Raw genomic sequence first — 27469 nt, forward strand, 5'->3', positions numbered from 1 at the left:
AAACGTTTTTTTTTTGTAAAAAATAAAAAACCCAGAGGTGAATAAATACCACCAAAATAAATAATAGAAATTTAATTTGGGTACAGAATTGCATGACCACACAGTTTTCATTCAAATTGCGAGCGCTGAAATCTGAAAATTGGCCTAGGTAGGAAGGGGCTGAAAGTGCCCTGTATTGAAGTGGTTAAAGAGTAAGCACACTTTTCCTGAAGAAAAAAAAAATCCCTGCTGGGTGATCAACATTATTTCACACTTTGTAGTAGATTCCTATCTTTTTCTGCTTTGGAGAAAAAGCCGTTATTCCACTTTTTCCTTTGGATACTGATTCTGAATGGGAGTCACTGGTATGTTATATTCACTTGGTGCTCTCTATATGTTCTGATGGGAAAAGTTGCAGTGTGTGTACATCCCTCTAGAAGGTTTTAATTATTGGGGAGTATCTCACCAAAACTGAAATTTCATTTGCATGGGATGTCTAAAATTGGACTTGTATCTTGTGCAGATTTCTAGAAAAATCAGTAAGCCAATCCCATGAGCAGAAAATTATATTTCCGGAGTGTCCTGTACACCAACTGTTTACAGAACGCCTCTACGTTGCCCTATTGTATTGAATTATACAGACAAATATGGTACTGCAGGTTGAAAAGGAAAGGTATTTTTTAATAACATTTAATTACAATATGGCTTGTATAGCAAATGTTAATTTTATTTGCATTTTTTTTTTTTTTTTCTTCATAAAAGCTGAATTACCCTTTAAGACAGATATTTTAGGGGCAAATGCAGGCGGTGGATTGATGTTACTTTATTTTAGGTTTAGTTTTAAAAAAACAAATGATTAGATAAAATATATTTTTAATATATTTTAACTATAAATGGCATAGAGTTAAGTATAATTGCAAATGTGAAACATCAGCACAGAGATGCAAATACTCTAAGTATAAAAGAAAAGAGAATATAAAAGGGGGCACATTATGTGGCCACTTGTGTGGGATTGTGGCCACCATTAGCAGTTCTGTCAGGTAAGCATAGGGGTATAGGTTTACAGGTTTAGGCTAGTAGGAGGTTAATTTTACCTGAGCATACAGCAGGTATCGGCCAATCGGTGTGCAGGGAAGGTTCTAGCAAGCTGGGGCAGAGGCTTTATAAGCTTGGTTTGGGCTGGGGTGCTTCCTTTTGCACCGAAGAGCACAAAGAAGAAAGTTCAGCAGAAGTAGTCCAGGAGGTTTTTTCTTACCTGCTGTCATGGAGGCCTTGTTGAAGCAGCTGATTGAGAAGGCAGAGAGTGCGGGGGGAGAAGCCTGGCTGCGGCATTGTCTCTCTATGTCTGGAATTACAGAGCAAGTTGCGGTTGAAGTTCACCCTGCTCCTTCACAGGCAGAAGCGCCTGCAGCAAGGCCGGTGGTTAGCCCAGGGCAGGAGATGGCCCCCAGAGAGAGAGAAGACGCCTGAGAAGCCGGCGTGTGTACCTGCAGGCGAGCTGCCATGCGGTGTCATGGCGGTGAAGACATCCCAGGCGCACATGCGCCGAGCATCTAAAAGAAGAAGACGAGCCTCCCTGTCTCCAAGAAGGGGCGGTGGAGGGCGGGCTGAAAACTGCCAGGCGGACCCAGAGAGGGAGAAAGGGCGTCTGCCATCTCCACAGAGAATTATCCCTGTAGTTTCAAGAACACCTGCTGTGGGAGTGGCTACAGTGCAGCATGAGACAACAGGAGCATCTGACAGTGTGCTGCTGGAGGAAGCTGAGCAGCAGCCTGTTCTCCCCCCAGCAGCTGGTGAGTTGTGCAATGTACAGAATCTGTCTATATTAATTAACTCTTTATCTTCTTTGGTGCAATCTTTTTCTCGTGTCTCCCCTGCTGTTTCTCCTGTGCCTGTTAAGCCTGTTGTGTCTGTTAAAAAAGCAGCAGCCAAGCTGTGAACTTAATTTCTCACCTGCAGTATCTACTGTCTCCATTCCTTATGGTGATAATTTCGCTCATAGTAATATTAGTCAAAGTTTATCTAAGGAAAATAATGTTTTGTCCGTGCATGCACCATTGCTGGGAGGTAGCGGTGTGCCTGAGGTGTGTATAAAGGGCGTGATGCCATGTGAGATGTCACCTCTGGGCTACCACTTGAGTGTTGGGGTTAAGGAAAAAATATGGAAGGGCGAGTTTGTTGACTTGTTATCACTGTTACCTGCTCATAAGGAGCTGTCGGTTAGGACTGATAAAAGAGACGACAAACAGGATGAGGAGTGGCGCAGGGGGGCACCTAGGTAATTCCATACCTGGTTGCAGGCGTTTTGTATATTCGCGGGGGTGATGGCTGAGAAGCACCCTGAGAGGTGTGGGGGCCTATTTCGGCACCTCGATTATATCTTGGAAGCTTACAAGAGCTTTGGGGGGCTGGGCTGGTATTATTACGACAAATCTTTTCGTCAGAAGCTGTCAGTCCACCCCTCTTTAAGATGGGGGTATGAAGGATGTCGGCCTTTGGCTGAACTTGATGTCCCCGCAGAATCCTGCTAGGCAGCCGGTGGTGAACACTCAGAATGCAGCTTATCGCAAAGGTTGTTGTTTCGCATTCAACGAAAGTCAATGTAGTTGGAATGCGGCTTGCCGTTATAAGCACGAATGTTAATTTTGCTCTGGCCCACATCCAGTGAGTAAGTGCTTTAGAAAAAATGCTACGGTAGGGTCGGGGCAAGTTCCAAAGGATATTTTTCCAAAAAGCCTGCACGCTTGTGAGGCTGGAAAGAATGCTTCCGTGGTTGGACAGATACCCAAACAGGGAGAGGGCCAGTTTTCTCATTGAAGGTTTTGAGAAGGGTTTCCCTTTGCCCCCATTTGTAGGGAAAGGATGTACAGAGGTTGGCAATCTGAAGTCGGTGGAAAACTTCCCACAGGTAGTTAGGGACAAGATTTTTAAGGAAACCGACCTGGGTAGGGTGGCAGGTCCTTTTGAGCATCTGCCTTTTGATAGTTTTCGTGTTTCTCCGCTTGGAGTGGTCCCCAAAAAAAGAGCTGAATGAATTCCGTGTCATGCACCACCTCTCTTACCCGAAAAGAAGCTCACTGAATGACGACATTGATGGAGATTTGTCTTCAGTGTCATATGCCACGTTTGAAGAAGCCATTGCTAAGATAAGGCTGTTTGGTCAAGGGGCATTGTTAGCGAAGGCGGACATAAAGTCCGCGTTTCGTCTTTTGCCTATATCACCTGTGGCATTTAATTCTTTGGGCTTTAAGCTGGAAGGTATGTACTTCTTTGACAAAAGCCTCCCTATGAGATGTTCTGTGTCATGTGCCTACTTTGAGGCGTTCTCTTCTTTTTTGCACTGGGTGGTAGCGGCTAAGTCGGGTAGTGTGGGAGTTTTGCATTACCTGGACGATTTTTTGTTCGTGGGCCCACCAGATTCTGTGGATTGTCTTAGTTTGTTGCAAATCTTTAGGGAAGTGGCGGAAGATTTTGGGGTTCCTCTGGTGGAGGAAAAAACTTGCTTGAATACTACAAAAATAATTTTTTTGGGCATTCACATTGATACGGATCGTATGGAGTTCTGTTTACCTGTGGATAAGGTGGCAAAGCTGTAATCTCTGGTGCGGTTGTTTATGTCGAGGAGGAAGGTCCTATTGAAGGAGATGCAGTCTTTCTTGGGTTTTTTAGCGTTCGCATGCAGAATTATGCCCATGGGTAGGGTGTTTTCAAGGCGCCTTTACTTGTCTACTTCGGGCGTGAAGGCCCCCTTTTCCCACATGAGATTGACTAGTTACCTTCGGGAGGATTTGGCTGTTTGGGCGGAATTTCTCAAGGTGTTTAATGGTCGTTCATTTTTTCAGGAGGATTTCATTTTTGCCCCTGACTTTTGTTTGTTTACAGATGCGGCGGGCTCTAGAGGCTTTGGGGCCATATGGCAGACGCATTGGTGTTGTGCAGGATGGCCGGAGTCATGGAAAAGTGGAAAGCTGACAAAAAACGTGGTTTTGTTGGAGCTGTTCCCGATCTTAGTGGCGTTGGAACTGTGGGGTGCATGTTTCGCGAATAGAAGGATTCTGGTGGAAACTGACAACAAAGGGGTCTTGTTCGCGGTGAACTGCCTCTCATCCAAGTCCATTTGTGTGATTAGAGTGCTCAGGAGGATTGTCCTTTTGTGTTTACAGCTCAATGTATGGCTTAAGGCGAAACACACACCGGGTGTCTTGAATAATCTGGCCGATGCTCTATCTCGGTTTCAGATGGACCGTTTTCGCCAGCTGCTGCTGGAGGCGGACGAAAAAAGGTACCGAGATTCCGAGCCGAGTTTGGAAAGTTGTTGGGATTTAGTCGAGAGGTCGATCGAGGGATCAGTGGCCCCGAGAACATGGGCGAGTTATTCTGCTGCCTGGAGGAGTTGATTGGCTTTCATGGAGGCAAAGGGCAAGATGGAGGGTCGACCGGAAGAATGTCTGGTTCTAGAGTTTATGGGTTCTTTGATGCAGCGGAAACTGTCTTATAGTTATTTACGTAAGACATTGGCGGGCATCTCTTTTTTCTGCCGCCTGAAAGGTTTTCCGGCTTGTACGACCTATTTTTTGGTACAGCAAGCATTGAAAGGTTATAGGAGGAAGGTGGCGGTAACAGATGACAGGAGACTTATTTCTATTGAGTTATTGGGGGATATCTGCGGTATGACCTCATTAGTGTGTAATTCTGACTATGAAGCACTGTTGTTCAGAATGGCTTTTGTATTGACCTTTTTTGAGGCGCTCCGCATCTCTGAGCTGCTACCTTTGTCAAAGAAGACTGAGGGAGGCCTTTTATATGATCAGGTAGTGGTAGGCAGGGAAGATGTCCAGATTTGGTTACTTCGTTAAAAGTCGGACACTCTGGGGAGAGATGTGGCAATTACTATTAAGGCTCAGCATAATCAGGGTGTTTGCCCGTTGGGCATGGTCAATCAATTTTTGGAAGTAAGACCGGTTGGTGGTGGGCATTTTTTGGTCCACATGGATTCCACTCCACTCACAAAATATCAATTTGATTTTGTTTTACGGAAATGCTTAGAGCGGCTGGGCTTAAAAAAATGTAGGTTTTCCTCACATTCATTCAGGATAGGGGCAGCATCAGAGGCAGCTAGAAGGGGATTTTCGGACAGGGTAATACAAAGTATGGGAAGGTGGAAATCGAAATGTTTTAAAGTGTATGTAAGGACTAACTTGTTTATTTGAATCCTTCAGGTTTTCAGCGAACAGTCTGGATCTTGGGCCACTCATTCATTTTTTGGGCGAGAAAAAGAGCTTCACAATGTATTTACAGTACAAATTTAGCACTACCTCCGGAGTTTAAATTATTTTGGAAAGGAATTAGAGGCTTGCAGTGGCACCAGCTGTACTTTCATTTGTCTAGATTGTTCCAAGTTTGGTCTCCTCCGTCCATCGTGGTTATTCACGCTGGGGGTAATGACCTTGGTAATATTAAAACTTTGGACTTACTATTTAAGATTAAGAGAGATTTGCATTTATTTTCCCTCTAGTCTCCAGGGACAGTGGTGGTATTTTCTGAAATAGTTCCTCGGCTTCCTTGGCTTTCCTCATCGCAGAGGAAAGTCATGGAGAGGATGAGGAAAAGGGTAAATAGGGCAATGGAAAAGTTTATGCCGTCTATTGGCGGCTTGTCCTGTAGGCATGTGGATCTGGAGGGTGGCATCCAGGGGCTCTATCGCCAGGATGGCATTCACCTTTCGGATGTGGGGATTGATATTTTAAATCTAAGGCTGCAGTGTAGCATTGAAAGGGCCGTGGTGGTGGGGTAGGGCCGTCCTTGTTGCTCAAGCCCGGCTGGTGGGGACATTGTATTTCGTATGGTATTTTATGTTTATTGTTGCTCTAGTTGTTTTATAACTGAGCAATTATAAGTTATTTCAGTTTGAGTGTTTTTACAAGCAAGTAATTGATGATTCAATTGGATTGAATGATTCAACTATTCAAGTAATTGTTATGATTTAATTTATTTATTTAAACCAATAAAGAGTGCCGCGGCCTTTTCTTTGCCAAAACTGGGGTCAGTGTTATTATTCTAGTTAAGTTAAGTGAGATTATGCGGGAGTGTGGCCTACAATTCCATATAAAAGGGGGCACATTATGTGGCCACTTGTGTGGGATTGTGGCCACCATTAGCAGTTCTGTCAGGTAAGCATAGGGGTATAGGTTTACAGGTTTAGGCTAGTAGGAGGTTAATTTTACCTGAGCATACAGCAGGTATCGGCCAATCGGTGTGCAGGGAAGGTTCTAGCAAGCTGGGGCAGAGGCTTTATAAGCTTGGTTTGGGCTGGGGTGCTTCCTTTTGCACCGAAGAGCACAAAGAAGAAAGTTCCCCGCCCCCCCTCCCTTTGTCGCGTGCACCTTTGTGTGGTTGGGTCACCCTAGTATACTAGGGGGGACATTGTATTTCGTATGGTATTTTATGTTTATTGTTGCTCGAGTTGTTTTGTAACTGAGCAATTATAAGTTATTTCAGTTTGAGTGTTTTTACAAGCAAGTAATTGATGATTCAATTGAATTGAATGATTCAACTATTCAAGTAATTGTTATGATTTAATTTATTTATTTAAACCAATAAAGAGTGCCGTGGCCTTTTCTTTGCCAAAACTGGGGTCAGTGTTATTATTCTAGTTAAGTTAAGTGAGATTATGCGGGAGTGTGGCCTACAATTCCATATGTGGAATAGCTAGACAGATAGCTAGACCAGAAACCTGGCCAAGATAGGTGTCGGACATATAAAACCAAAAGCAAAAATTATGTTGACTAGGATATTTTTTTATTTTTTTGCCTATATGCTCAGTCTGCTTTTATGAGCTTGCAATAAAAATTTTATGCTAAGAGGAGTCCGCTCTCTGTTTTTGTACTCCATCGATCTCAGTTCTTTTGAAACCTTCAGCCACGGTGGAGAAGGGGGATCAGAGGACAAGCTGAAGACCATGTTCCTTGGTCAAGGAGACCATTATTTGGTCCTATTGCTGTAAAGCAAGGAGGATCCACATCGTCTGGTGAGTGAGGATTCTCTACACTGGCTGAATTATCCTACTCCAGGGATGCACTAACTTTCACGATAGGAAGAGTGAACTGTTCTGTTTGGAGTTGGAAGTTGCTCTTTTGTTCTATTCTGTTGTCACTGGACATTTATGTACACATTTCAGGCACAATATACACTTATGTTGGCACTATTAATGTTTGTTTGGTGCACTTTTTATATTATTGCATGATTTTACTTTAATGTCACATTGTTATTGTGCATTTTCATACATTTTTTCACTGAGATTTTTTAGCAAGAGCTGTTATTCGCATCGAGTAATATACTCTCTGCAGACTTATCTTTCATTGTTCCACCGGTAGGTTTGTGACAGCAGCTGCCTATTCATATACGTTATTTAAGTTAGTTTTGCGCGAGTGGGTTTATATTTTGACTAGATGCTATGACACAAAATTTCATGAACTTGAAACATACAATAGGGGCAACATATTGCTAAAAAAACAGCAGAGGAAGGGAAGAAAAGAAGATGCAGCAGTAGGCATATAAATTGACAGTTAGATTCGAAAGACAGAATAGATATTGAGATGAAAAATATGATAATAAGAGTCATATTGCAGCTAGCTAGATTTAAAAGATGGATGAAAAAGAGATGATGATTTTATTGGAACGACAAAAATGGATGGATAGATAGATAGATAGATAGATAGATAGATAGATAGATAGATAGATAGATAGATAGATAGATAGATAGATAGATAGATAGATAGATAGATAGATAGATAGATAGATAGATAGATAGATAGATAGATAGATAGATAGAGACATAAGCAGAGACATAAGTAAACACTTTTCAAAGCAGCACTTTCTATCATTTCTGAACCAAGAAAATGTCTCCAAAAAGATTAAAAATAAACGCATTGATTTATAACAAAACTCTATGATTGCAGCGAGCGTAAAAAACATTATGATAATATAAAACATTTTCCTTTATGTGTATCCATCTTTACTTTATTAAAATGTGAAGAATGTTATGCATTGCAATGTTTTAGAATATATTTAGATTTAGATGCATGTGAGTAAGACAGCTAACTATAACATATCACACAGTGAGATGTATTGGACACAATGATATTAGGAGGCACTTACATTCAAGAAAAGTGGTTGGCTCAGTCACTACTGACTCAAAGGCTTTTGCCATATGTCTTTCTCTAAGCCTGAGAAAAAAATAATGGTTATTAAGATTGTGTGTACGTTTTTTTTGTAATGACTTACCACTACACAAATTACAAGGCTTCTGTTCTCATTACCTAAAGATCATCAACAAAGTGTACAATTTCAAGTATGAAACGGTAATGACAAAATAATAATAAAAAACATAACAATAAATTGCCTTCTTTGATTAACTACTAATACATACTGGGTGAATCTAAGATGGAAAAGGACCTGGGGGTCCTAGTGGACAACAGGCTTGGCAGTGGCATGCAATGCCAAGCTGCTGCAAGCAAAGCCAATAGAATAATGGCATGTATAAAAAAGGGGATTCACTCCAGAAATAAAGAGATTATTCTCCCACTCTACAGGACTCTGGTCCGGCCACATCTGGAGTATTCCATCCAGTTCTGGGCACCGGTCCTCAGAAAGGATGTGCTGGAACTGGAGAGAGTCCAGAGAAGGGCAACAAAGATAATTAGGGGAATGGAGGGCATTAGCTATCAGGAAAGACTACAAGCACTGAACTTATTCTCTCTGGAGAAGAGACACTTGAGAGGGGATATGATATCAATGTACAAATACTGTACTGGCGACCCTAGCATAAGGAACAAACTATTCAGAGAAAGGGAATACAATAAGACACGTGCCCACTCACTAAAACTAGAGGAAAAATAGTTTAACGTTAAAATACGTAGGGGGTTCTTTACTGTCAGAGCAGTGGGGATGTGGAATTCTCTTCCACAAGCAGTGATATCAGCGGGGAACATCGATAGTTTCAAAAAACTATTAGACGGGCACCTTAAAGACCACAGCATAAAGAGGTATACAATGTACGGTTAACATCAAACACAAACACACACACTTTATAGGTTGAACTGGATGGACTTTTTTCGACCTCACTGACTATGTAACTATGTAATACTGTAAACACCGTTGGTGTAATACGTCAAGTTAATGAAAGGCAAAGAAGTTAAATTTGATCATGTAATGCTGTTGCTGGTGTTTCATGTATGTTTATCTCATGTATGATTTTGTACTCCAGACAAAACAAAACCACATTAATTAAAAGCTAAATATGCAAAAGGTTAGCAATTCAGCAAAACAAATTTTAAATGGATACTATCGGTTATTGTACTTAGCACATAGTGCTTAGCTTCTTGCAGTGTTTATTACGTAACTGCATTAACCGCTTGCCGACCGCCACACTCCCGCTCCCGCGCGGTCAAGGACCCCCCCCCCCCGCGCGTGTGCCCGGCGGACCCGATGTCCGCCGGGCACTCGCGATCGTCCGTTACAGTGGAAGAAAGGCAGGCGGCTAATGTAAACAAAGCCGCCTGTCATTCTTCCCTGTGTAAGAATAGAGATCACACGGTTCTACTATGTAGGACCGTTGATCTCTGTTCTTACACTAGTAGCCACAGCCAATCACAGTTAGAAACACGCCCCTAGGGACACACTTAACCCCTCCCTCTCCAATGGAGTTAACTCCTTCACTGCCAGTGTAATTTTTACAGTAACAGTGCATATGTACTGCAGTAATGTCACTGGTAACCCCAAAAGTGTCAAAAATGTCAGTCAAGGGTCCGATCTGTCCGCCGCAATGTCGCAGTCCCGCAAAAAAAAAAATCGCAGATCACCGCCATTACTCGTTAAAAAAAAAAACAACAAAAATTACAAAAATCTTTCCCTTAGTTAGTAAACGCAATAACTTTTGCGCAAACCAATCAAAATACGCTTTTTGCAAATTTTTTTTACCAAACATAGGTAGCATAAAACAAATTGGCCCAAAATGTTAAAAAATTTAGATTTATATTTTTTTGGGGGAATTTCATATAAAAAATTTGAAAAATATTGTTATTTTTGCAAAATTGACGCTCTTTTTTTGTTTATAGCGCATGATCAAAAAATCACACAGGTGATCAAATAGCACCAAAAGAAAGCTCTGTTTGTGGGTAAAAAAGGACGTCAAATTTGTTTAGGTACAGCATCACACGACCGCGCAATTGTCCGTTAAAGTCACGCAGTGCCAAATCGCAAAATAGGCCCTGGTGAGGAAGGGGGTAAAATCTTCCGGGGCTTAAGTGGTTAATTCGATTTGATGTACTATGTTAACAGCTATATACTTGTTCTTGCTTTTTTTTTTTGCTGGAGGCAAGACCAAACTGGAAACAGAGGCATTTGTCATAAGTGTTGGCTTACCTACTATTCTTTGAGCAGGGTGTCAGCTCATGTCAGCTGCATAGTACTTTTTTTATTTTGATGGATTACACTGCTGTGGACCACCCCTACTTATAATACACAGCAAATGCAGTCAGTCAGGAGTCAGGACGGACAGACATTCAGGAGTAAACACACATAGTAAGGGCAAACACACACATAGTAAAGGCAAAGAGACAGTTCAAGAAATACATTGTACACTCGTGTGCGGGTAATTCTGTGTTGCTAACCCTCTGTAAAATTACAGACAGTTGGAAAAAATTGGATTTTTGTACTCATCAGAAAAACCATGACCCTCTGAGTTCATTAAAGGACACAGCTTAAAGTGGATGTAAACTTCCATTGATTGTTTGTACCTATAGATAAGGCACTGTGTAGTAGATTTACTGTACATGCAGCCAATAACGTCATCGGCGCATGCGTTTTGAAGGAACGGCTACTCGTGCCATTTCGTCAGAGCCCTGTGCCGTGACCGGCAGCTCCCGTGTGCATGTGCGCTAGTGATGTCATGCGGCTCCGGTCAGTCACACAGCCGAAGTCCGTGGACCTGGAAGGAAGACGGGTGAAGATGGAAGCGGCCTCCAGTGGTGACAACGAGGCCTTCCTTTGCAGGTAAGTTTCACATAATGTGCTAGTATGCGATGCATACTAGCACATTATGCCTTTACTTTTGCAGGTCAGAAAATAAGTGCTTTACTTCCTCTTTAACTTCTCATGGAGGGGTTTCATGCCATTGGTTATCAGTCAGGAACAGGACACTAGTTGCAATTTAAAACTAAAAGCATGCCTAAGGGGCGGCCCCCTACTGATGGTGGCCAAACCTCTCATCTGCAATACAGAAATCAGTTAGCAGCCAGCAGTACCAGAACAATAACATTGAAACAGCCGAAACAAAACTAGGCGGGTGCTGTGTCCTTCAATGAAAATTATTTTACTGTAAGTACAAAAATCCAATTTCATAATTCATAATTTTTATAATTTATTGAAGGACACAGCTTAACTTCTCACAGATGGGACATCCCAAAGCTGTGTCAGAAAGACAGAACAAGGGATGGGCCTGTAGCAAAACAACAGAAAAAAGGAACTGACCGCAGGCAGAACTCAAACTGCCACCTGCAAAACCTCCCAGCCAGCTGGCATCTGCAGAGGCAGCTAAATCAACCTTAGAAAACTTGGTAAATGTGTGAACTGGCAGACCATGTGGCTGCCTTGCAAACCTGAAACAACAGAAGCATGATAATGAGTGGGGAAACACTAAGTGCCCTAGTAGAATGTTCAATAATGGGTTAGGGAGCTTCACAGCCAGCAAGAGCATAGGCCTGGATCACCGTTCTACGAATCCATCTGAAAATGGTGGAAGACGAGGCAGCCCAACCTTCTTTAGGACCCTCCAGAATTATGAACAAAGCATCAGACTTCCGAAGAGATGGAGTGTCCAAGAGATAAACTCTAATAGTCCTAACCATATCCAGGCAACAGAGAGCCGCTTCTCTTGGATGAGAGGGATGTGGACATCTGGGAGGCAGTACTAATTTCTCATTAAGATGAAAGACTAACACCACCTCAGGTGAAAGGATAGCTGAGGACAAAGAACCAAAATGTTCTTATCCAACAACACAAGGGCTGCTTATAGGAAAGAGCCATGAGCTCAGACATTTGATGAGCAGAAGTGAGTGTCACCATAAAAAAACATTTTGTGACAAAGTCGAGAGGGGAATATCCAAGATTTTTTTACAAAATAATTATTTGTAAGACCGAAAAGACAAGATTACAATACTAAGGTGGTAGAGGGGGCCTAGAAGGCAGAACCACTCGAGTAACCCTGGATAAAGATGAGAACACGAGAGATAGAAGCCAAGGGATGCTGAAAAAGAACGGCCAGCTGGACACCAGGCCAGAATATGGGCAAATGAAAACATGCAGGAATGGACTTCCGATGACTCATAAAAGGAGAAATAGGAATGCGATGTGCGATAGTAGATGAAATGAGAAGTAGACTTCTGAACCCCAAGCATTGTGGAAATAACAGCAAGAGAAAGGCCCTTGTCCTTCAGCACCTGGCTCTCAACAGTCAAGCCATCAAAGCCATTCAACTGTTAAGCAGGGCGGCAAATCGGACCTTGAGAGAAGAGGTCTGGGTGAAAATGGCAGACGCTGAAGCATGTCTGTTGACAGGCGAATGAGATCTGCGAACAAAGCCCTTCGTAATCAATCCAGAGCCACCACAATGAATTGGATGCCCTCCAGCTCATTCTTTTTCGGAACAACAAAGAGGCTGGAATAAAATCCCCTGAACTCTTTGAAGGGTGGAACACCCTTATCCAAGAGTCCCTTAGGCCACAGAATGCAGGTCGGCTAGACAATGTAGAGAAAGATGGAGGTTAGAGGGAAAGAAATGATCCGGCGGGGTCTCTACCAGATATGCTGGGCCTTGTAGTTCACCACCTGGCACCGCTGAGCTTCAGAGGACCTCTAAGGGCCTCCACCAGGTATACTGGGCCTTTTAGTTCTCCATCAGTTACCCCCTACTGATAGTATATCCCTTTAGCTAAATTCTGCCAGGAAGTACCTGAGGACAAACATGATGAAAGAAAAGGGAGAGGGGAGGAGGTGGTCATAGTTACCTGGAGCAAGGGGGTACCTATATGTAGAGCAATGCATTCAGGTCCCACGACATGAGAATACTCATGGCACCAAAGCAAACCTGAGACTTGTAGTACTCCATCCGACCAGACATTTCCAGGGTGGGGGACAAACACCGCTGATCCTTTTCATAATCTGAGTGACGTTGGCCTATAAGCAGCGCTGCTAAGGAAGGGCCCAGTCTGACCATTGTATGCATGCGCAGAGGGGTCAATCCCCTGCAGGCCACTCTGTGGAGCATGCTGGAACAAAAAAATTAGGAAAAAAAAGGAATAGAAAGAAAAACCGGAGCTGGAAAGCTCTATGTCCTAACTTCTGAAGACACCAAGCAATAACTAATTTGTTCATTGCAGATGAGGGGTTCGGCCACCACCAGTGGGCTGCCCCGTAGGCGTGCTTTTAGTTTTAAGTTGTACCAAGTGTCCTGCACCTGAAAGTGGCAGCATCTAATTCATCCATGAGAAGTCAAGCTGTGTTCTTCAATGAACGATAGAGAAAGAAGGGCACTTTTCTCCTGTTTATATATGTCCTTGGACAGGAGAAAAGTGCTGTAAATTTGCCAGCTTCTTGGCAGCTCTGTACTGCATAGTTCAGCTCCTAGGAAGCTGAGGTGTGGTCTTTCATCTCTTAGCATTGAAGCCTGAAGATGGTAGGGATCACAGTGGAGGAAGCACTTTTTTTGGCCTAATAGTAGTTTTGTGATATATACACTATGAGAGGTGTCCTGCTTATCTCCTCATGATTCAATTGGATTATGGAGACCAAGGGAGAGGAGTACTGAGGAAGAACGCTGAGAGGATTTCACTGCCACTTGCGCCTTATATAGGATCTGCTGCTTGTATTGACCTTTGTAATGAGGGTCTGTGCTAATTGGTAAGAGACTGTGTGACTGGGTGTCGGTGGTGGTCTCCGCAGTACTAATAAATGATTGTGCCATTAGAAGACTGTTCTTATACTCTCTCCTTTGATGTGGACACTTTCTTTTAGAACTAATTAGCGCTGCACTTATTTCCATGTATATTTAAGGCATTTTAGCTACTGTAATGGTAGCCACATTATCTTGTGAGTGTTCAATCTCTCTGGTGATGGTGGTGATTCACGAGTGATATTTACTACTGCACCTTGAAGTGATAGTCATCCCAGTTAAGATCTTCACTTTGGGCACCCAATTGCTTGGACTTCTCTTTGAGCAAATTATATATTTATGCTGGTTGGGTACAGCACTTTAGTGTTAGCTGCTTATTTCTAACACACAACGCAGAAATGTTATTATTGTATTTGGTAATGTTTTGTATGTTACTTACTCCTGACCCCTGCATTCCATACTTTATGTTGTATGTTACATAGCCCCAACCAAGGTGTTCATTGTCTCAATGGTTGCTGGATTTAATGAAGTTCCTCTTCAAAATGATATCTTTTTTTGTGGGCATGAAAGCATATGTAATGGAAAAGTTACATTTGTTTTAAATCCTTTGTCCTGAGGTTTATTTGTGTCTGTGAGGCTGTTAGTTGTGAACAGAACAGTAATTAGGGTTATTTTACAGGTACTGTACAAGGACTGTGGTAAAGGTTTGCAGTGTGCACAAATTCTGTTTAATTACCCCCCCTTTAAGCCCATTTACTTTTAGGCAAAATCTGGCCATGCTTAACATTCGCCATGGCCTGCTATGCACGCTACAGAACTTGTTTTTTTGTTTTATTCCAGTGTGCCCCAGGCCTTTTGTAATCCTTCCTGGTCATGCTCACATTTTGTCATTTTGTTTTGAGTCTTTAATTGTAAAGCCAGGCAGATTACTTGTTATGAGTATTGTCAATGTTTACATATTGTTTATACTGTGAAAATATAAATTGTCTTAGGCAGGCCATACACTATGCAAATTTCGAACTAAAATATAAATCGAAAGTAAAATTGTTTGTTTTTCGTATCGTTAGTGTGGTATGTGTGAAACCCGATTTTTGTACAACAGTCTAAATTGACTGATCCAACGTGTTGTTTTTTTGTGAAAATTGGCCAAATTTTGTATCATTAATGGGGGAGTTAAATGATTTGACCTAACAAAACACAACTACGCATGAGTCCCGAAAAGTTTGAATCGGAAGGAAAAGATAACAAAATGAACAATAACACACAAACGATTGTTCGTCCACAACATATAATGATAATAATACAGGAAATACTCTAGGCTACAGCAAAGTCTGCTGAGGTGCCAACATGTCTGCAAGAAAAGTGGAATAAACACAAATGTACCGTATATACTTGAGTATAAGCCGACCCGAATATACCACAAAATTTACCACAAAAAACTGGGAAAACATATTGACTCAATTATAAGTCTATGGTAGGAAATGCAGCAGCTACTGGACCCAACTGAACCACAACGAGACCCAAAACAGGGGCAGCAGGCATAATGCATGGGCTGTGGACATGGTACAGGAGATGCAGGGCTGCGAGCATAGTACAGGAGATGCAGTACTGTGGGCATGGTACAGGAGAATCTCCTGTACCATGCCCGCAGGGCTGTGGGCATGGTACAGGAGATGGTACAGGCATGGTACAGGAGATGGTACAGGCATGGTACAGGAAATGGTACAGGCATGGTACTGGAGATGGTACAGGCAATGTACAGGAGATGGTACAGGCATTGTACAGTCATGGTACAGGAGATGGTAAAGGCATGGTACAGGAGATAGTACAGGCATGCTACAGGAGATGGTACAGGAAATGCAGGGCTTCGGGCATAGTACAGGAGATGCAGTGCTGCGGGCATGGTATAGGAGAATCTTCTGTACCATACCCGCAGCACTGCATCTCCTGAGGAGATGCAGGGGCTGCGGAGGAGTCTCACTTACCTTTTCAGTGAGGCGCCTTACTTCCCATACTGGCATAAAAAATAGTGTTTGTAAGTACGATTTTTGAATCTCATTGATGTTACACTTGCATGCTGTACGTGAGCGCCACTTTCGTTTATCGATTGACGGATCATTGGAAATTCACATAGTGTATGGCCTGCCTTAGTTTCTAATTGGAGTTTTTGTCATTTTTCAGGATATTAGTAAAAATGTGCTCTGCCTGTAAATTTTCCATGTTTTAGCGGTAAAAAAAATTATGGGGGGGTGGGCAACCCTCGGGTAAACACCAATGCACAGGAGCATCAGAATGTACATGAGTATGGGCGTGTAGAGCCATTCACTTGTATGTACCACAGAATATTGTGCTGATACGATGGCCTCAAAGTGTTAAATGTGAGCTACATTTTTCAGGAAATGGATATTTTACAAATATAATGTCAATAGGAAATATCCCAGGCCGTCTCTTTATTTATATCTTCAGTAAAGACATGACAGTATTTCCTTATACACATTTTTTTCTTTGACAATCAATCAAAAATTCTGAAAATTAAAAATAACACATGAGGAAGTGGCAGGAAATTCGAGAAAGTATTACCTAAGTGCAGTTTTTTCCTTTGCTTTTCGTCTCTCAATCTCACTTCCATAAGGCCCATGGGGGGACACCGAAATTATCTCAATGTCTTTGTTCTGTAGAAGACAGTTTTGTTGTTTGAAAAGATACTGGATCATGTCCCTAAACTGTCTGCAGCAAAAGACCTAAAAAAAAAAAAAAAAAAAAGCGTCATACAATTATATTTGTACACAAAAAAGCATGCTAAAAAATAGTTGTTTTGTCTATTTTCAGACTTATTTGTAGCACGTAAAATCATAGCCCTGAAATGTCTTTCCCTTAAACCTCCCATGTTTGAGAAATCGCACACACAACCTAATATTACACTATTGAAAGAAAAACAGGCTTTTCAAAATAGAGGTAACAAATAAATTCACTAAACTCTTGACCCTAGCTATATTGCAAACTTGATTGTAATTAGTGGTATATAAAGGGTGAAATACAGGTATTTAATTGGCTGGTGGTTAAGTGGTCGCAGCAGGATTGAGCTATCTTGCACCAAAACTTAAGCACCTATACCTTATTATTATTATTAATATTATATTACACATTAAGCTCCTTGTACACTAAGCTGTTCTAATGAAATGTTTCAGAATTGTAATAAAATAGTTAAATGTGAAAACCTTTGGTCTGTTTTACCAAACCTTAGATTTTTAGAATATGTTGGCATTAAGTCTTATATTGTGTAACATTTGGGATAAACTGGTTAACATCGAAGTCCTTTTTTGTACGTTAAGCAACATTAACCTCCCCAAAAAGCAAGCTTAACCACTCCAATACAGGGCACTTTTACCTCCTTCCTGCCCAGACCAATTTTTTAGCTTTCAACGCTGTCACACATTGAATGACAATTGCGTGGTCATGCAACACTATACTCAAATCATTTTGTTCATACAAATAGAGCTTTATTTTAGTGGTATTTAATCACCACTATGTTTTTTATTTTTTGCTATATAAATAAAAAAAGACTGAGAATTTTGAAAAAAAAAATAACCCACATTTTTCTTTGTTTCTGTTATAAAATTTTGCAAATAAATAATTTTTCTTTGTGAATTTAGGAACAAATGTATTCTGCTACATTTCTTTGGTGAAAAGAACCCAAATTAGTGTATATTATTTAGTCTATAGCAAAGTTTTAGAGTCCACAAACTATGGTATATATCTGAAAATCAATCAATCCTGATGTACTGACCACCTATCTAATTTCTTGAGGCCCAAAAATGTCAGGGCAGTACAAATATCCCCAAATGACCCCTTTTTGGAAGGTAGACAGTCCAAGGTAAGAGGCATGGTGTTTTTTTTCAAGTTGTCATTTTTTTTTTTTTTAACAAACTGTCACTAGTGTAGTACGGCGTCATTGTATAATGGGTGTGGCGGCAATCAGGGATACTAACTGGTGACAGTACAAAAAAAAAAATTATAACATTTTGTTTTTCATTTTTTTTTTTTTATATTTTTTTTCTTTTTTTTTTTACAATTTTTTTTAACACACCTTGACCAGAGCAATACAAGGTTACCATAGTAACATTGTACTACTCTGGGGAAGTAATCAGTATTTTTATTTATTTATTTATTTTTTGACACATTGTGTTTGCATATAGCAAAGTATTTCATTGCTATAAGCAAGCATTTTGTTTTGTTGTGATTAGCTGTGATTGGCCACAGCTAATCACATGGCACAGATGGGCCGTGATTGGCCCAGTCCGTACCATGTGATCACTGTGACCAATCACAGCTAGCAATATAATTGTATACAATGAATGGCTTGAAAGACAGCAGTCTATTTTTTGCAACTATCATGTGACATGCTGTGATTGGTTACTGCGGTCACATGGTACTTAAGTTGTGCAAAGTTTCAAGTCAATTGATTAAGGCTTAGACACATTATGGCAAATGGAGCTATTTTTACAACAAGCTGTTCACATTACAGTACATGTCTTAAGATTATAAAAAAAAAAAAGTTGTATTGTGTGAATTGGGTATTGGGTAATATCAACATTCTTTTTTGTACGTTAAACTTAATTAAGCTCCCCACATAACAAGCTTAATGTCCCTAGTTTGCCTTGTGGGAAACCAAAATCCATTAAACATTTAGGATAGGCTTGGGGTGTTGAGAAATTAGGCTGTGCAAAGTATTAAGACAATTGATTGAGGTTTAGGCATATTATGGTACATTAACCACTTAAGGACCAGGCCTTTTTCTGACACTGGTTGTTTACAAATTAAAATGTATTTTTTTGCTAGCAAATTACTTTGAACCCCCAAACATTTTATATATATATATATATATATATATATATATATATATATATATATATATAATTTTTTTAGCAAAGACCCAAGAGAATAAAATGGAGATCATTGCAATACTTTATGCCACACAGTATTTACACAGCGGTCTTACAAACGCAATTTTTTTGGAAAAAATACACTTTTTTTTAAATAAAAAATAAGAACACAGAAAAGTTAGCCCAATTTTTTTCTATAATGTGAAAGATAATGTTACGCCGAGTAAGTAGGTGGAATGGTGACAAATATTAGTACTTAAAAATCTTCATAGGCGACACTTTAAAATTTTCTACAGGTACCCCACCCCTTATACAAACCTTTTTGTGGTCAAGAACTATTCCATTCATATAAGTTCTGAAACTGAACAAAATAGTCACACATCTATACCAATTATGGAACAAATTTAAAAACAAACATAATTTGATCTCAGATATTTCGCTTTTATCATCCTATCTTGGAGACCTTGGTTTCCCCCCTCCTAATGCAATTTGCCCTTTGGCACGAGAAAGGACTTATAAATCTAAAATCCCCCACTATTAATAACTCATTCTGACATGTAGACACGGTAACAAGGGGAAGCTTGAGTTTCACGCTGGTTCCTGCTCTGGGCGTGGCTGCTTGACAATTGCGTGATGCCTTTCCCGGAAGTGTAGCGGGCTTTGGCGGTTGTGTGACACGGCCCACACACGCGCCAGCGATCCACCTGGCTCCGCTCCGCCTCTCTCCTCTCCTCCACCAGGGATTTTCCCATCTATCCCAGGGGTGATCCACCCCCCAAGAGGTATCTCCAAATAGGGTCTTCCAACTCTATTGATCCTTCCGGAACCCTCACAATGTCTTCATTGATATCCTAGATCAGACAACAAGATGCTGTTTCTTCATTTTTAAATGGTAATATGAATAAATCCAGTTTGTTTACCCCCTATTGACTGTGTTCACATTTTGGGGTGATTGTACATTTATACCACTCCTGTTTACCACCTTTCTTTTTAGCTTAGACATTTGCATTTACATCCCATGCCAGGGATTGGCTGCACTGTGAGTGGTGGTTTCAGTTATCAACTTTATCATCATTACGATTATTATTGTTATATGGATTTGTGGTCAATGGACTTATTGTCCTAGGAATTGTTTATCCTGAGGACCAGCGCCAGGACTATTCTTGTTTTTTTCTCCTTTAGCAGATATAGCTATCTAAAAGATTAAAAATAGGTGCCTATACTGTTCAAAATCCTGCAGGTCACTGTCTCATCCCTCTGCACAGCCTCAGTTGCTCTCTATTCTCCTCACTGTGCCAATACCCAATGAGTCACTAGAGGCCGATCTGTTGACAGCAGATTTACTGTTGGTGAGGGAGGAAGAAACAACAGGAATGACACAGGCTGTGCCAAAGGAGCACAGATTAGGAAAGGAGAAAAGAAAAGCAGAAGAGGTGACAGGGCAAACACTGATGCCAGGGAGTCACAAAAGAGTTAAACTTTCAAGTACAGTGTCTTATCTTATCTCCTTGATATTCTCTCCAACAACTGCAGCTCTATGAAACTTCAGCACTGTAAAGCTTCTGTCAAAAAAAACAAACAAAAATTTCCAGTTCACTTACCAGCCAGCCTGCAACAAAATGAACTGACCCTGTCTAAGGCTGGTCATACACATTGAAAATTTCTTTCCTGCAACCAAAGAAATTTGCATGAATTCCCCATTAACACAGACAGTGTTGACAGGAGAATCAGCAATTGTCTTCTCTCAGTGGGAGGGCGAGGGCAGGCTGGGGAAACTGCCCCCGCCGGGAATAGACAGTGATTATTGCTAGTTGCTATATCAGCCGCTAGCGAGAATCGCAAGTGAATCCAGGAGGCTGGTTGTACCCAAGTTGATTGATCAATTTCAGCCTGCCCACACAATTCAAATCTTGGTCGATTTCTGCTCAACAGGCCGAGATTCGAACCTTGTATGGCCGGCCTAACAGTTCACATTAAAGGGGCGTAGTTTGCACACATTTGGAAAAACATGCGTAAGCTACAGCGGCCACGTCACGGTACCCCAGTGTATTGCAGTCCTAACTCTATAATTTGAAAGTCTCCAAAGTTAGAGCACATATATAATGGATAGATTTCCATTAGAAATCTAGAATTGGAAGGTCCACCACTGGCACCCTGTGCTTTTCACAGATGAGAGCAGGTTCACCCTGAGCACATGTGACAGACGTGAAAGGGTCTGGAGAAGCCATGGAGAATGTTATGCTGCCTGTAGCATTGTTCAGCATGACCGGTTTGGTGGTGGGTCAGTGATGGTCTGGGGAGCCATATCCATGGAGGGACTCACAGACCTCTACAGGCTAGAAAATGGTACCCTGAATGCCATTAGGTATTAAGATGAAATCTTTAAACCCATTGTCAGGCTCTACACTAGTGCAGTGGGTCCTGGGTTCCCCCTGGTGCACAACAATGCCCGACCTCATGTGGTAAGAGCATGCAGCCAGTTCCTGGAGGATGAAGGCATTGATACCATTGAATGGCCCCCACGCTCGCCTGGCCTAAATCTAATAGAACACCTCTGGGACATTCAAAAATGGAGAAGGATCTGGGAGTCTTGGTTGATGATAGACTAGGCAACAGCTTGCAATGTCAAGCGGTGGCTACCAAGGCTAGCAGAAAATTAGCATGCATAAAGAAAGGGATGTTTTCCAGAGATAAGACTATAATCCTTCCACTTTATAAAACTCTGATCCGACCGCATCTGGAGTATTCTGTCCAGTTCTGGTCGCCAGTCCTCAGAAGGGATGTGTTGGAGCTGGAGAGAGTATGGAGAAGGGCAACTAAACTAATTAGGGGATTGGAGGACCTTGATTATGAAGAGCGTCTCCAATCGCTTGATTTATTCTCCCTGGAGAAGAGACGCCTGAGGGGGGACATGATAGCAATTTTAAATATCTCAATGGGGATCTCAGCTTAGAAAAAAAGCTGTTCAGTCGAAGGGATTGCATGAGGACTCGGGGGCACACAATGCGATTAGAGGAGAAGCGTTTTAACCTCAGGCAACGTGGGGGGTTCTTTACTGTTAGGGCTACAAGATTGTGGAATTCTCTACCACAAGAAGTGGTTTCTGCGGGTAGTATGGTGGCTTTCAAAAGACTATTAGACGTACATCTCAAGGATCAGAACATTCAGGGGTATGTGAGATGATTACAGCCACACACGCCTACACAGGTTGAACTGGATGGACTATTGTCTTTATTCAACCTCACCTACTATGTAACTATGTAACATTATATTTTGGTCCATCTGATGCCACCAGTTTGTTCAGGAGCTCAGTAATGTCCTGGTCCAAATCTGGGAGGAAATACCCCAGGACAACATCCATTGTCTCAAAAGGAGCATGCCCCGACATTGTCAGGCATGCATACAAGCACGTGGGGGCCATACAAACTACTAGTACCATTTTGAGTTGCTGCAATGAAATTTCAGCAAAATGAACTAGCCTGCTGCATAATTTTTTCACTTTGATTTCTGGGGTGTCTTTGAATTCAGTATTCTGTAGGTTGATTTTCATTTCCATTAAACAATGTGGCATTCTTTCTTTCCTAACACATTACCCAGTCCATATCAGAATAGATATCCAGCATGATATTTTTCCGCATTGAGATCTGTTGTGTTTTCAAAGTGTTACTTTAATTTTTTTGAGCAGTGTATATGTGTATATGTGCTCCTACTGTGGAGGCTCTCAAAATGTATAGAGTTAGGACAGCAGATAATACTGGGGTGCCGTGAAGTGGTTTCTGTAGCTTACGCATGTATTTACAAATGTGTGCAAACAAAAACCCTGTTTTTAACAATAATTAAATTCCGTTTGTTGCAGGTTGGCTGGTAAGATGAACAACGAATTATGTTGTTGTTTGATATGCAGGAAACAATATCTCTTCCACATTTCATGCACGTAAGCACTTAATCATGTGTAATTCCTTGAAGTTTGAGTTACCGTTTCAATTGTCAATGCTCCTCCTCACACCATGGGAGAGACCCATACCCGGCTGTTATTCATCACGGAAGCATGATTTCATATTACACATACTAATAAAAGGGTATAACATACAAATCTAAAAACAATAAAACTGTAGCACCCTCCTAGGTAGGTGCTAGAGAGAGAAAGTATAGTTTTGAATCCTGTCTGCTTACCAGACGGATTGCAGGAAAATCTATGTTATTCTCTGCATACCAGAGAGCAGGATCTGCTCAATGTGCTCAGGATGTGCTCATGCTGTCTGCAAAGTGTTTCACACTGGTCTAATAGGGAGGCATGTTGGACAGTGGGAGGAAACCTGACAAATGAGTGCACAGGTGTTTGTTACAGCCCTGGTGATGTGTGCATCATTGCATGCTGGGATACTGTGTAAATGCCGTTAGAACATGTGCTAGGGGTCTTTCGGCTGTATAGCGGAATCCCTAAGAGAGGGGGCAGTTGCCTTCTCCTCTGTAGAGGTGCCATGCGGCCTCAGGTAGTCGACCTGAGGGCCTAGAGAGAGCTAGATAGGAACTGAATGCAGAGGTCCTGTGAAGCTGACTGAAAGGGGAGACACTGAAGGATCTAATTCTGTAGTACAGTGAGTACAGATCTGTGTCAAGGGGCCTGACCTGAGGGGGCCACCCCTGCAGCTAGAAGAGTCAGTGGACGGGTGTCAGTAAAGGGGATGCTAGTGAGTGTCCTGAAGAGAATATAGTTGACCAAGTCTATTTCTGGAGAGAAAGAGCAAGGAGAATTAACCCTTTCCATAAATGTGGCATTATGGATTAGGCAGTACAGCTGCTTCCACAAGCAACCTGGTGAGGCCAAGTGAGAGTTTTCCTTATCCATTGTGAATAGTTACAGTTGGAGTATCCCACTATTCCCTTCTCCCACCCAAATTCCAAAATAGACACTAAAAATGAGCCATCTGGAGTAAGGAGGGGTGTGTGAACTGTACCCTAAGTCAGCCTTTTTCAACCAGGGTGCCCAGGCACCCTGGGATGCCTTGAGGCTTCTTTAGGGGTGCCTTGGCAAAATGCCTAAAATTTACCCCAAAACTGTATATTAAACCTGCCTTTTAGTTACACAAAGCCACAGGTTTCCATTGTACACCATTACAACCTTCTAGCTACCAACCTCCTAACAACCAATGACATCATCAGTTGATAAAGAGGATGTCAGTTGCCTGCATATCATCCTTTGTTTGACCCTCCTTTGCCTCTCTCCACCAGCTTTGGGGTCTCAAAACTGAAGGAGAAGAGAAAAATTGGAATACTTGTAAGTGGGTTTTCAACATGTATTGCTGTTGCTGCATTATGTAAAACTATCAGAATAGTTTTTACATTTTAGAATGGGGCACCTCAAGACTCCATAATTCTGAAGGGTGCCTCAAGATTGTCCATAATTTTAAAGGGTGCCTTGGCTGAAAAAAGGTTGAGAAACACTGCCCTAAGTGACTGTGTGCTGGTAATTGAGGGGGCCCAACAAGTCATCATACAGCAAGCCCTACGGGGACAGTGCTGCATAACCAATATAACATTTAAATCTTATAGAACTGACTGCTATACACAGTGTACAATTTTCATTGTGAACATATAAAATGAACAATAACAAAACTGGACCTTAGATACACTTAAAGTGGATGTAAACCCTCACATATACCCAGTGAAGTGAACAGCCTCAGATGATACACAGAGATTAAACAAATCTCCCTACATATGTTTTATTTGTATACCAGCTGTCTTCGGCTTTCTAAACTGTTTAGAATGTGAACATTGTGTTAGAAGTTTTTCTTCCTGTTCCAATACTGGGTATGGAGTCTTGGCATACACTGTGTGACAGCTGATTGAAGGAAAGGCACACCCCCCCCCCCATTCCACATAGGCAGAGGAGGGAAGAAACATGCAGATCTGTGCTGTGAATAGACCAGCTCTCTGCTAATCTATCTCTATGCACTCACCCAGACACAAATTTCCAGCTGCTTTTATCTCCTGTGTCAAAGAACTTGTCAGAAATTATCATGCTGATAACAGAGGAATGGAGCAGCAGAAAGACACAGGACTTAGGTCTTTGGAGAGAGAGATAAGTAAACACTACATATATATGTGCCCAGTTTAAATTTAATGAATGGGGTTTACATCCACTTTAAGGACCTTCTTTTGCCAGGATCACAGGTAGTATTTTATCGAAAGCTATAGATTTAAAGGTTGAAAATCACTTTAGAAATTATAATATCATGTTAAAGTGGATGTGATTGAGTTCACACCCACATCAAAGCCAGCTTGTCAGTATAATAACGTAGCAACTACCATTTGGTAAAGGCAATCAACAATAGCAGACTTCACATTTCCTTCTGGAAAGGTTTACTCGCAAGTACAAGACAACGGGTTGAGCACACCAATCCACTCTAAATGGGGGTTTCCCACAAACAGAACCCATCAAGATGGGATTATACGGGCTGTGTTTTTTTTTTTAAAAGTACATTTGTCATTCTGATCTTTATTTTACCACTTAGTGAGTCACTGGCCCAAAACATGTATATCCATATTAGATACCCTGACACCTGATAAACACATGGTTGCTTAGGTCAATGACTTCCCAGCATTAAAGACAGAATTAGAATGACTCCTGAACAATGAAAATTTCAAATACAAGGCAGCAGTGGTCAAAAACAAATCAGCAAGTAGTGGTAGTCCTATCTAACACCACATAATGAATAAATACATACAATCTGTGACCCTACATTTGATGTCTAATAACCAGTTTTCAATAAACAGTTTGTGTTGCAGTTTCCATAATTAATATAAACAGCAGTAGATTCCAGTGTTTGTATCTTTTGGCACAGAAAGATTTGATCTTCTATGCAGAGGATCTCGGCACAGGAATGGGGAGTATGAAAGAGAGTTAAAGCAGAAGTAAACCCATTGATGTAATAGTTTCAAAAACAGTTACATTCCAAGCATGCCAGAACTGCTACCTGTCACATTGACTGTGCTCTCAACCAAGCTTTCAAACCATCCAATGGCTGGTGTCATACTGATCACATGGTTAGCATCATGGCAGTTGAAGATTAAACAGAGGCCAAGATGGCAGCTTCCTTGGCTAAAAACGATAGGAGAGTTTACTTCCACTTCAACCACTTCAGCCCCGCCCACCGCTGTTTTACTGCGGCAGGCAGGCGCTCCTGGGCAAAGTGACATAGTACTACGTCGCTCGCTCAGGAGACTCTAGGGGGCGAGCACGCCAGTGGCGGCACGCTTCCACCCCCGCTCGTTAGCTGGGGAGCCAGCGTGTGTGACCGGCGGCTCCGATGGCCACCGGCCACTCGCGATCTCCTGCAGCAGAGAGAGAAGGACAAACAGCTGATGTAAACACAGCCGTCTGTCATTCACCCTGAAGTGATCACAGAGGCTATGTGATCCTGCTATATAGGATCGCATGTCTCTGTGATTACTTCACAAGCCACCCCCCCTGACAGTTAGAATCACGCCCCTAGGGACACATTTAAGCCCTTGATTACCAGTACAGTTAACCCCTTCCCTGCCAGTGTCATTTTTTGCAGTAACAGTGCATATTTTTAGCACTGATTACTGTAGTAATGTCACTTGTACCCCCAAAAGTGTCAAAAATGTCAGTTAGGGGTCCGATCTGTCTGCCGCAATGTCGCAGTCCCGCAAAAAAATCGCCGCCATTACTAGTAAAAAAAAAAAAACAATAAAAATTACATACATCTTTCCCGCAGTTAGTAAAAGTAATAACTTTTGCGCAAACCAATCAAAATATGCTTATTGTGATTTTTTTTTACCAAAAATATGTAGCAGAAAACAAATTGGCCTAAAATGTTAAAACATTTTGATTTTTACATTTTTTTTTGAGAATTTCATATAAAAAAATGTGAAAAATATTATTTTTTCAAAATTGTCGTTCTTTTTTTGTTTATATCGCAAAAAAAATAAAAATCGCACAGGTGATCAAATGCCACCAAAAGAAAGCTCTGTTTGTGAGAAAAATAGGACGTCAATTTCGTTTGGGTACAGCGTCGCACGACTGCGCAATTGTCCGTTAAAATCAGGCAGTGCCGAATCGCAAAATAGGGCCTGGTCATTGAGCAGCCAAATCCTCCAGGGCTAAAGTGGTTAAATATACATGAGTGAGGGTTAGTGTTAGGGTTGGAGAGAGGATTAGTGTCAGTGTTTGTGTACAAGGGTGTTTAGTGTAAGGTTAACCCTAGGATAGGGCTTCACTCAGTTAGCACCAATTTGCTGGTAGTGGAAGCTAATGTATCAAAATACCTCTTGGGAGAAGTCCTGGTACAGAGTAGATTCTACAGGAAATGGCTTCAATGTATTTCTGCAAAATTTGCACAGTTCTTTCCCAGACCTCTCCTTTAGAATCTAAGTCAGTAGACAAACATATCCTACAATTAATACATTTATAAATGTATGCATAAAGATACAGAAACAGTTGGCAATGCACCAACATTGATAGGCACTCTGGTAATCACTACCTTTGCAGCATCAGCCACTGTTGTAATATTGTTATATAATACTTTACTATAACAGCTCAGTTTTTCTGTAACAAGGAAAAACATTGATTTTTAATAGCTTCCTAAACAGAATAGGAATACTGTGTGCTTAATTTGGATGCTGTAGTATGTTT

General features: G+C 41.5%; 1 protein-coding gene across 1 annotated transcript in view; it reads right to left on the reverse strand.

Moving 5' to 3' along the window:
* The window catches only part of ERICH6 (glutamate rich 6), a 231006-nt gene that overhangs the window by 119045 nt on the left and 84492 nt on the right, over positions 1–27469 (reverse strand). Inside the window, exons 7-9 of the mRNA XM_082251532.1 lie at positions 27103–27204; positions 16508–16668; positions 8137–8204 (exon numbers count right to left, since the gene is read on the reverse strand). Of these exons, the coding sequence (XP_082107658.1) occupies positions 8137–8204; positions 16508–16668; positions 27103–27204 (331 nt within the window). The remainder of the gene's footprint in view (positions 1–8136; positions 8205–16507; positions 16669–27102; positions 27205–27469) is intronic.

Source organism: Pelophylax lessonae (assembly GCF_965119305.1).
Source record: "Pelophylax lessonae genome assembly, chromosome: 3".
Classification (NCBI taxonomy): domain Eukaryota; kingdom Metazoa; phylum Chordata; class Amphibia; order Anura; family Ranidae; genus Pelophylax; species Pelophylax lessonae.